The 11,399-nt window shown below is 39.9% G+C and overlaps 1 protein-coding gene across 3 annotated transcripts in view; it reads right to left on the minus strand.

Annotated features, from left to right (window-relative positions):
- Dnmbp (dynamin binding protein) overlaps nucleotides 1-11,399 on the minus strand; it is a 97,467-nt gene that overhangs the window by 52,518 nt on the left and 33,550 nt on the right. For all 3 annotated transcript variants that reach the window (XM_026394900.2, XM_077798866.1, XM_026394901.2), the window contains exon 4: nucleotides 3,541-5,547. In XM_026394900.2, coding sequence (XP_026250685.2) covers nucleotides 3,541-5,547 — 2,007 coding nt within the window. The remainder of the gene's footprint in view (nucleotides 1-3,540; nucleotides 5,548-11,399) is intronic.

An 11,399-nucleotide genomic window follows, 5' to 3' on the forward strand; every position in this document is an offset into this window, starting at 1 on the left:
TCATCCCTAATACCCTAAGTCCCCCAAAATTCCCAAGTTCTATGAGCAGCACACAATGAAAGACAGCCAGATATACAAGACCACATGAATGAGAACTATGTGCTGCCCAAAACAGCCCACTAAGGTTTAGTATTTTGGGATCATACACCAACAACTAAGGAAACAAACAAATAAACAACCATTGAAACAGGAGATGACTGGTAACAGAGCAGATAAGAAAAACAAATAGAGCTTCTAGAAAATGAACCTTCCTGACTTCTTAATTCCTGGGACTTAAGAAGTAACAATAGTTAAAGAGCCTCACTGTGGGCATGTACAGCATTGGATTATTTTGCTACATTAACTGTGTCTAATCAGGGAGCTGGCATCGCTACACTGACCCTCCTCAGCTCCCCAGGAGTCCAAGTCAAAGCAACAACAGAGGCAGGAGATTCTGAAAGAAGTCAAGGTAGAACAGGCCATTCAATCCAATCTCATTTAGTTACTCAGGTGTGGTAGACTGCTTTTCATCTCTGTGACTAAAACACCTGACATAACAACTTGAAGGAAAAAAGGTTTATTTTGGCTCATGGTTTCAGAGGTTCAGACCAAAGTTAGCCAGCTTTATTGTTTTGGGACCTGAGTGAGGCAGAACTCATGGCAGCCAGGAAGCAGGGGAGGATAGGAAGAGGCCATTGATAAGAACAGTCCCCAAGGGTACACTCCCAGTGACCTACTTCCTCCAATCATGAACCACCTGCCTACAGTTTCCACCACCTCCTAGTAGTCCATTCAGCCATCAATGGGTTAATCCACTGATGAGGTAAAAGCCCTTGTGAACCAATCACTTTCCAAAAGCCCCACCTCCAGACATTGCTGCAACAGGGACCACGTCTTTAATATATGAGCTTCTGGAGGACATTTCAGATCCAAACCATAACATCAAGCATTTAATGAGCCCCTACTATGTGAGGAACACCACACCAGGTGTATGAGAAATGATACACTGATAGGTATTACCTGTTTTTTCAGTAGGCATCCAACAACTAAATATAATATTGACTAGAATCAGAATATTGAAAATTCTTTAAACCTTAGGCCTTTAAATTTCAAGATTAAAGATTATGCAGGACTGGATTACAGAAATAAAGCCTGGTACTCCAACTGATGAATTTCTGCCTTTTGAGGGACTATTTATATTGTTGGAAATAACATTTATGAACATTCAAAAAAAGAGGTCCTTAAGAGGCATCGTCTGTGATTGCAAGGAATAAGTACTTTCAACATACTGACAGCAGATATAAACAACACACGGACTAGCAACACAGAAGACCACATTAACTTCCCCAATGCTGTATTTGAATTTTTAAAATTCTTCATGATTGAGACTCTAATTACCTACTGTAGCGCTTTACCAGTATGAAGTTTTTAGTAATTAAAAAAAAAATACATAGTAACAATACTGGTTATATTATTACTAAACTAGTCCTGAAAAAGAAAGTCAGGTGAATAAGCAAGAACAGCAATGTCATCACTTAGTACTTCCAGTCCCTTAATCCATGAGTCCCTCTGAACACATGGCACAGTGTTCTTAAGCATGGGAGACAAAAATAGTTCAGTGGAACGTGATTCATTCCAAAAAGTGTGGTTTCTGGGAAGTCCCTGCTACCTGGAATTTGAGAGCCTTTAGTTTTCTCACCTTTATATGCAACAAAAGAATAGTTTACAAATGTATCTTGAATCTTTTAAGTATGGTCAACAAGAGAAGACCCTAGTACTTGCTATGGCTTTGGGGATGCAACAGCCAGCCAAGGTTCCTTTAGAATTTTTTTTTTTTTTTTTGTAATCCAAAGTCATCAAGGTACCTGGTATTCCTCCAAGAGCTCAGGTATGCATGTTATAGGAACACCTTCTTAAGGACATGTCTATGTACCTATCTAGTGCTCAAGGACAAGTGTTGCTGTTGTTCCTATTCAGCACAGGTGACGATGGGGCTCAACTGTTCCCTAATTGTCCCAAGACCCCTCCTATGCCATATCTCTGAATTGGAGTTCCCTTAGAACTGTCCTCCTCTCCTGAGCATATTTTTTTTTTTTTAAAGAGAGAGTAAGAGAGGACAGAGGGAGAGAGAGAGAGAGAGAATTTTTAATATTTATTTTTTAGACCTCGGCGGACACAACATCTTTGTTGGTATGTGGTGCTGAGGATCGAACCTGAGCAACACGCATGCCAGGTGAGCGCGCTACCGCTTGAGCCACATCCCCAGCCCCCTCCTGAGCATATTTTGGATAGAGGTTTCCTCCCTGTCTTCACTACTATCTGCTTTCCATCTTTTAAAAAACTACTTGGTTTCTGGCCTTCTAATAGCACCCCCCACTGCCCCTGCAGTACTGGGGATTGAACAGAGGTGCTCTACCATGGAGCTACATCCCCAGCCCTTTCAATCTTTTTTTGAGACAAGATCTTACTAAATTGTGCAGGATGGCCTTATACTTGGATCCTCCTGCCTCAGCTGCCTGAATAGCTAGGATTACAGGTGTACACCACCATTCCTGATTCCAATAATACTCTTTATTGTGGAAATTTTAAAATTACACATTCCTTATTCTCTTTCAGAGATCTAAGGTAGAAGAAGAGATAGGTCTGCATCCTCAGTCTGCCAACTTGACCTAGGCTCTCTGTACCTCCATTCTTCTGCTTTTATTCTTATTAGTATCCTGCAATTTCTAGATTCTCAGATTACTTTTTATCTTTTCCTTTTCTGATGACATGTAGGTTCAGAGGTCTTGTATACATGCTAAGAGTGACCAGCAGTCATGAACTCCTAGGGACAGAGGCCAATTGCTCATGGCTCCCTCTCTTATTCTTCCTACTCCATAAATTATTTTTCCTGTGAATCTGGTCAATGTGAAGTCTCCAGAGACTGGAGGCTTCAGAATATGATTTTTTGAATATGCAAAGTGGAAGTAATAAACTGTAGTAGTAAAAAGCATGACCTTAAATCCCAGCTCCCTTGACATATTAATCTCTGTAAGTCTTAGTTTCTTCCTTCCTAAAGCGGCCTTAAGAATTATCTCTACACCTTTAAGGAATCCATGAAGACTCTTTACTTACTAGTAAGTTAAGAAATGTTAGCAATTATTATTACTGAAAATGAGTCCTTGGACCACAGAGATACAAGTTGTAATTTTCTCAAGAGTCTTAGCCTGGAAGCCTTTAGTCCTTATAGATCCTGATGAAGAAAGTTATATTTAGGGACTTCTCATCTGCACTACACCAGGGACATCATTGCTGCAGAGGAGGTACACATGTCAATGGGGTACACACACGTCTCTAAGTCTTGCACTTCTTTAAGCAGCAAATGAGGTCAAAGGACACTGGTCATAGAATATAGCAAGACTGAGCAATTTCATTGTAGTGACAGAATAAGAAACTAGGTAATGAAAATACAATTCATTCTGTCATCAAAGATGGCAATAACCCCTAAAACACAAAGGCAGGCTGTTACTGGGACTGGTGGGTGCCAAAAACCAAGTACACGTTATTTTCCTCATCACTCACCTTTCAGTTGCTGGAGTTCCAGATTTAAACTTTCAATGTTATTCTCATAGAACTCTAGATTCTCAAGGGTCTCCGCCCTTAAGGATTCATCCTGCTTCTCGTCCAGCATCAAGTTCAGCTCCTCCTGAGCCCTGGTGTACATGTCCAAGTCCTGTTCCATTTCCTGGATCCTCACTAGTACCAAGGGGCACAGGGATGTCTGGTCTAGACTCTTTTCCATATGCTCAGGGTCTTCCTTCTCTAGAGTGTCCCAGCTAGGATGGTGACAGGAAAGGGGCTTGGGAGAGGCTGCATTCATCCTCTGCTGTGCATAGGGAGGCAAGGGAGCTGGGCGAGAGGGCCTCACAGCCAAGGGGGGTGCAGGTTTTGGGCTATGGTCAACCAGCAAGTGGGAAGAAGTGGATGATGGAGTGCAGGGTCGAGGTGGTGGTGGCCTTAGGGCTTTTCTTCTCTCAGGTAGCATCTGTGGGGGAATTAACTTTGAGGAACCTCGGACAATATCCTTCTCAGAGTTAAAGTCTGTGATTGAAAAGTGGCGTGAAATTTTGTCTATCTCTGTACTAGGCCCTGACAGACTCTTCTCAAACTCTATCAGCTGTTGTGTCAACTTAGAGTCCAGGTCAATGCTTCCATCTCCCTGTGGAAGTGCTGTTACTTCCACAGTGGATCCCTGGCCTTTTGGACTAGGCTTCCTCTCTGATCTCTCTGATGAGGAGCAGAAGCTGGAGGCATTTTCTTTGGAGGCTAGGTGCTTTTTAACACACCTTGTCATACCCTGGAGCTGAAGGCTCAATTGGCTGGGTTTGGCTACCCTTGAGGCTGCAAGGGAAGAGCCCCTGTGAAGGGGAGGCTCTGGCTTCTGAAGAAATCTCTGCTGGGCATACGTTCCTTTGGGAGGTAGGCTGGAATAGTCTCTAGTCCTGGCTTCTAGAGGAAAGTGGCCAGAGAACTGTTCTGCACTTTGGTAGCTCCCTCCTACAGTAGAATAATACTGGTTTTCCTGCAATTGGCAATGAAAAGATACCTGAGGTTGGGAGTAAATACCATTGACCACCTCAAAAGTTTCAGTCACAGAAGGGTCTTTCACAACAAGCTCTATGTGCTCCGCACCTGGGCTTCTGGGGGACCCTTCTGAGAAGACTTCACCTGGATCAGAGTTTTTATTTACATCACATTCAGGAGTCAGGTGATCTAGTGGAGAAGTAGAAGTTTCAGAAAGCACATAGTTGGGCATCTCTGCTGTGTACTCAAGAGATTCACATCTTGGTTCCTCCATTACTACTGTGTTCTCCAAACCATCCAAAGAGCTTTCTGGGGTCTTGGTGAGGCTGCCTTCCTGGGGTGGGGCCATGGTTTCTTCCACTCTGGTGTTAGGACATAACTTTACAAATCTGTGAGGAAAGATGCCTGTTCTTCCCTTCAGCCATCCTTCTAGCCAGCCATCTTCCAAGGTTGCCAGGATTCTAATTTTATCCCCTACTTCGAAATCTAACTCATTCGGCTCCAGGGCTTGGAATCTGTAGAGGGCAATTCCATAGGCCCCTGATTGTTCATCCTCCTCATCTGGCCCTCTTTCTTCTTCTCCAAGAGGAATATCTACCTCACCATTAGCAATGCAGTCTTCTCCATTTCCAGCACTTACCAACTCATCCACAGTCCTCAAAGGCCCCAAAAGTTCTACAAAACCTTCTGGAAAAATGCCTCTTCGACCCTCTAACTCCCCCTCAAACCAGCCTGGCTCAGGAACTCCAATAATGGTAATCACATCCCCTTCCCTGAAGTCCAGCTCCTCATCCAGCTGGGCAGAAAGCCCCATCAGGGCACGTGCTTGACCCATGGAATATTCAGGAATCTGAAGCTGTGTACTCTGTGAGTGCCACTGCCGGCTTTGAGATGAGAGGCAGAGCTCCCGGACACACGAAGATGGGAAGAAGCCCCGGGCACCCCAGCAGCTTCTGCCCTGCAGCCAGCCTCCAGTGGAAGTGCCATCAAGAATCACCAGGTCACCTGAAGAAAGAGAAAGAATGACCTCAGTCATCATCCCAGCAGAGCATTACTGTAATCAATAGAGCAAGGCATCACTTCAAACATCGACTGAATCAAGGAAATACATACCTAGAATTTTAAGAACATGAACACTTGTAATAATCGAATGAATGGAAACATTCCTATAAACCTAGGGTTTTCAGAGTGATCCATGGAACCTTAGGGGTGGGTCCCTGAGATCCTTTCTGTGAGGTCAAAACTAATGAATACTTTATCCACATTTTCCACTGCATTGACATTTGCAATGTCTATAAAAGCAATGGGGATAAAACTGCTGGCGATGCATAAACCAAGGCAGCGGCAACAAAGCACACAGAACTGTTGCAGTAGAGTCACTGTATTCTTCACCACCAAGTGCTCAATGGTGTAAAAAGCAAATCCAGTGGCAGTTAAGAACATCCTTGATGAAGTTACATTTGTTGTATTAAATTTCAACTCTTGAGAATGCTTCCTTTGTAGCATTCTGTGTGACAACATGAGAATTACACACACAGAGCTTTTGCTGTCCGTCTTGAGGAAAAGTAGTTGAGGGGCCAAGTTATATGCTTGAACCAACTGCTGCCCAACACTGTTTTATGTGAAAGAATGACTGACAGACAGTTTATTCAGGCCTGGATAGCCTGGAGACACTTCCTCTAAAAGGGAAGAAATGAGTCTGTAACCTCAAGGAAAATAAGCAAAAATATTTGTTGCCCATGGTAAAATTCCAACTTCCAAGCTAAAATAAGAAGGAAAACTCTTATCTACAACCATGAACTTGACAGCTTTCCATAGTTGAATGTTTTTCTGATGAGATCACTAGAAATATTAACAAGTGTAATTGTTGGTGTTGTATAATAAAATGGCCCACATTTGGTAATAACTCATTGAAATAATATTTTCTACATATCCAATGCATGATGTTATAAAATCATTCATGGTTAAAAGATTCACTAAAACTAAAACAGACTAATGGATTTTAGTGTAGTAGTATGAAAAGTTCACTGATATGATTTCAGTTCCCACACTGCAATTAATCCTTTAAAAAACTACCATTTGTTGCATTTTGGTACAGTGTTAAAGAAAAATATTCACAATTATTGAAAAGACTATTAAAAGACTCCTCTCTCCCATTACATATCTGTGTGAGGCTGGATTTTTTAGAATATACTTCTAACAAAACAACATATTGTAATAGATTAAATACAGATGCAAGTATGAAAATCTAGCTTTATTCCATTAAGTCAAACATTAAAAAGATTTATAAAAATGTAAACCAATGTCATTCCTCGCTAAATTTGATTGGAAAGTTAGTTTTTTTAAAAAATAAAAATGCTATTTATGCTAATGAGTTTTAGTTAATTGATAAATACTTTAATTCCCAGTTTTAATATTTAATTCAAATTTCAATAGATATAACCTTTTGAGGTCTCTCTCTCTCTCTCTCTCTCTCTCTCTCTCTCTCTCTCTATATATATATATATATATATATATATATATATATATATATATTTTTAGTACTGAGGATTTAACCCGGGGGCACTTAACCACTGAGCCTTATCCCCAGCTGTTTTTTAAATTTTATTTAGAGAAAGGTTCTCACTGAGTTGCTTAGAGCCTTGCTAACTTGCTGAGGCTGGCTTTGAACTCACAATCCTCCTGCCTCAGTCTTCCAAGACATTGGGATTACAACTGTAATCCACTACACCTGGCTTATATCTTTTATGAGTGTGTTGGGATTGTAAAAAAAGTGTAATAAATGCTGCTGTAAATAATATTATAGTTCAAGCTTCTGGGCCTAATATAGCTCTTTGGATAGGATCCACCATGGATCTAACTGCTCACACTATGTTGTTTATTATCATAAATGGAACAGTTAAGAAAGATGTCTTCAGGAATTGGTTCTTCATTGGAGGCCCAGGATACCATTTTATCATATCCCTCCTTTGCCCAAACTTTTACCATAAGCATGAAGAGCCTACTGCCCAATGACTTCCTCTCTAATAAACTTTTTTTTCCCAGTTCTGGAAAATAAATCCAGGGCCTCACTCATCTACCTCTGAGTTACATCCCAACCTTTTTTATTTTATTTTCAGACAGAATCTCGCAAGGTTGCTGAGATGGGCCTTAAACTTTTGATCCTCTTGCTTCAGCTTCCTGAGTTGCCAGGTCTCTAGGTGTACACCATCGCACCTAGCAAATCATAGTATTCTTATACCCCAAATAAATAAAAATAAGTTTTTTTTCTGGATACGCTCTGAAGAGGTTTACTTGCCAAGCTATCAAAAACAAAAAAACAAAAACACTATTCTTTGTTAACCCCAAAGCAACCTAATGTTCATGATGATCCAGTCCTAACCTCTTCCCTTTCTAAACCATCCCCTAGGATCTACTCTATGAGATGAGACCCTATTCCACAAGGGGGTTTTCACTGTTCCCCATACAAAGCCATGCCATTATGAACTCCAAACCCTTATGCATACTATATCCATCTCAAACCCTAATATGCTTTTCTAAAAAACCTTAGAAACTATGTTCATTTTGGCTGTTACCTACAAAACTGCTTTTATCACTAATTCTGGCACTTGTACTTTTACATACTATACAGCACCTAAAGTAAGTTTTAGACTTAGTGCAAGGTATCAAATATATTTTCCTGATATTATATTATTTTGACTAAGTGTTCCTGAAAAATAGGAACGTCTTGGTCCTATATTTCTATACTTCTTTAATTTATGATTCTGTATCCATGGTTAGAGTTTTGGATCCTAAGAATTATCAGTGTTTTTTTCCCTCTACTGGCCCTAAGGCCTGCCATTAGAATGACAAAGGGAACTCACTGGTGATGAGTCTCTGTTCAGACACAATGGGCCTCTTGGTGAACAGGAAAATAAAAGCTGCCCTAACTCCCACTCTTCAGGCTTTGAACTGAACTGGCTTTCTTAAAGCTGTAGAATTACAGTATTTTCTTTGTTAGGCCAGATCTCTATGAACTTGTGTAAGAGAGTTTGTTTTCCTGTCTATTTTCAGTGAAATGACTGTTTTGGTAGGCTTTATCATGTGGTAGACTATAATTCTATTGGTTATTTCTACTTAATAAAGGTAAATTTTTTAAAAAAAGAATCATAATTAAGACCCTGGAAGACACTCTTGTTTTTTTTTTGTTGTTGTTGTTCAATGCCCTTTCTTTCCAGTCCTGCCTTTCCTGAATGTTCTGCATGAGTTTCTCATTTTCATGAGTCATGAAAGCTCTTCCTCTGAGACCCGGGGTGACTCCTTAGAAATGAGGGCTTCCTAGTGGTCATTTCAAGACTTCCCAAAGCACCAAAATGAGAAACTCCTGGAGTGGTATGATGATTTGAAAAGAGAAAAATAGGAAATGTGGAGAACCGGGTCAGCCCAAATCTTTGGTACAAGCACAACCAAACCCAGCCACAAACTGCTTATTTTCTCTGATTGGGTTTTTTATTTGAACAGGAAATGAATATGGATTAAAATGATAAGAACAAATGCAAGTCTTAGAATCTGATATAAGAACTCTGAAGAACTAGGTGACTCACTGACTCTGACTCCAGATGCCCAGAGAACTGTGTGCTTCTTGAAGACTGACCACATATTTTAGTTTCCCCATGTAAATCATATGAGAACTTTCATAATAATAATTTGTAACACATGTGCTTTGACAGATAAATACTATTTATTTATTTTGCAGTATTAGGGATTGAACCCAGGGTCTCACACATGCTAGGGAAGTACTCTGCCACTGAGCTACATTCCCAGCCCTTTTTATTTCTTATTTTGAGACAGGTTTCACTAAGTTATCCAGGCTGACCTTGAACTTGATATCCTCCTGCTCAATTTATTTTTATAGATTTTTTTGTGTGTGGTGGGAGAGGGGGGTCTAGAAACATGAGGCTATAGGTGAGGCACAAGTGTTCTGTCATGTAGAGCAATCATTAATTATATTCTATCACTCCCTATAATACATTATTTTTTTTTCCTCTCCTTGGTCTCTGTCTTTCTTTGTCATAGTCCCTTGTTTGTTTTGTTTTTTCCTCTCTTTAGTTTTTAGGACAATCAGTGGCCCTGGCCTTCTGTATTGACCCTTCTTCTAAAAGATAGTCTTGTTCTTGTGTTTAAATGTAACTCAAAATGCAAGGAACAGTGGAAACAACTGGGTAGCTTGCGGAAAAGGAGGAAGGGTGACACCTGCTGGAAGAACCACTAGTGATTCTGATTCTGGGTAGAATCTCCCTGGGAAAACGTAGGTGCATACAAAACTTCATGGAATGGTTAAGGAAACTCAGCCCCAGAGCACATCAAGTAATCTCAGAAAAACAGGTTAAGACTTGGGCTGGGGATGTGTCTCAAGCGATAGCTAGCTCTCGTGGCATGCGTGCGGCCTGGGTTCGATCCTCAGCACCACATACAAATAAAGATGTTGTGTCCGCCGAAAACTAAAAAATAAATATTAAAAAATTCTCTCTCTCTCAAAAAAAAGGTTAAGACTAATAAAAATAGCTAAAATTTATTGAGTGTTTACCTTTTGCCACATGCTTCACATGTAGAACCTCATTTAATCCTCACAATTACCCCAGGGTGGTTATTATTTTCCCCATCTTTTATTTTTTTATAATATTAACTACAGACTTTTCTTTTTTATTATTTTTTAGTTATAGTTGAACACAATACCTTTATTTTATTTATTTTTATGTGGTGCTAAGGATCGAACTAGGGCCTTGCATGTGCTAGGCAAGCACTCTACCACTGAGCCACAACTCCAGCCCATTTCCCCATCTTTTAGAAAAGGAAACTGAGGCTGAGAGACTTAGCTCAAGGTCATAGCTATTAAGTGGAAGAGTGGATTTAAGGTACAGCAGTCAGAATTCTTATTCCTAAGCTATATTACCTGCTATTGATATATACATATATATATAATTTACATATGTACATGTATAATTTTTCTTTATTAATCCTGATGATACTACTTAAAGGTAAATAAATAACAACTGAAAGGCAGCATGGTGAATAGGAAATTAAAGTTAAAATAAGATCTTCAGATTTCATGAAACAAAACAGATCTCAAACATTATTCCACATACTCTTAAGGTTTCCAATCTCTTTCCGATAAATTTATCACTGAAACTTTGTGACAAGGGACAGAGAAAGAACCATAAGAGTAAGCATTAGCAGTATCAGAGGATAGGGATAAGGGAGTATGTACTACTCATGAGCTGAAACACTGATCTAATGGGGGAAAAATTCAGTCTAAGAAGTAGAAGAGCCATTCCAAACACTAGATTTCAAAATCAGTAGACCTAGACTGGAATCTGATAAACTATATGTGGTTATAAAACAATGTTTTCATTTTGTAGTGATTTTTATATCCAATTAGCAAAATTAATGCCTGTTGATGTGACCTGTCATGTATTAGAAAACAAGAGGAACTAAAATTAGGTCAGTATTTCAAGTTAAACATCCCAGAAAAAACAAATGATGTAGGTATACCTAACTTTCCAGCCCATGAAAGTGTGTGCTTTCAGACTAGAGAACACATATAGGAGCTGGCTGGCAGCAGATACACAAAAAAATGAGATAAAACCACTGATAATTAGTTCACCGCTTTCTACCTCCTCCTCCACACACCGTGCCCCCTGCCCTGATCCTCTTTCTTTGGGCTCCATTTACATCGTTAATCTTACTAGGATTAACTAGTCAAGAGGTAGTTAAAATAAGATCTATAAATTTTGGAACCCTGCTTGACCTTGATACAGTCTTGACACAGGTGATTCAGGCTGAAAGTTGGCACAAGTATCTTCTAAGAATCTCTCAGA

Source organism: Urocitellus parryii, chromosome 5, assembly GCF_045843805.1.
Source record: "Urocitellus parryii isolate mUroPar1 chromosome 5, mUroPar1.hap1, whole genome shotgun sequence".
NCBI classification, from domain to species: domain Eukaryota; kingdom Metazoa; phylum Chordata; class Mammalia; order Rodentia; family Sciuridae; genus Urocitellus; species Urocitellus parryii.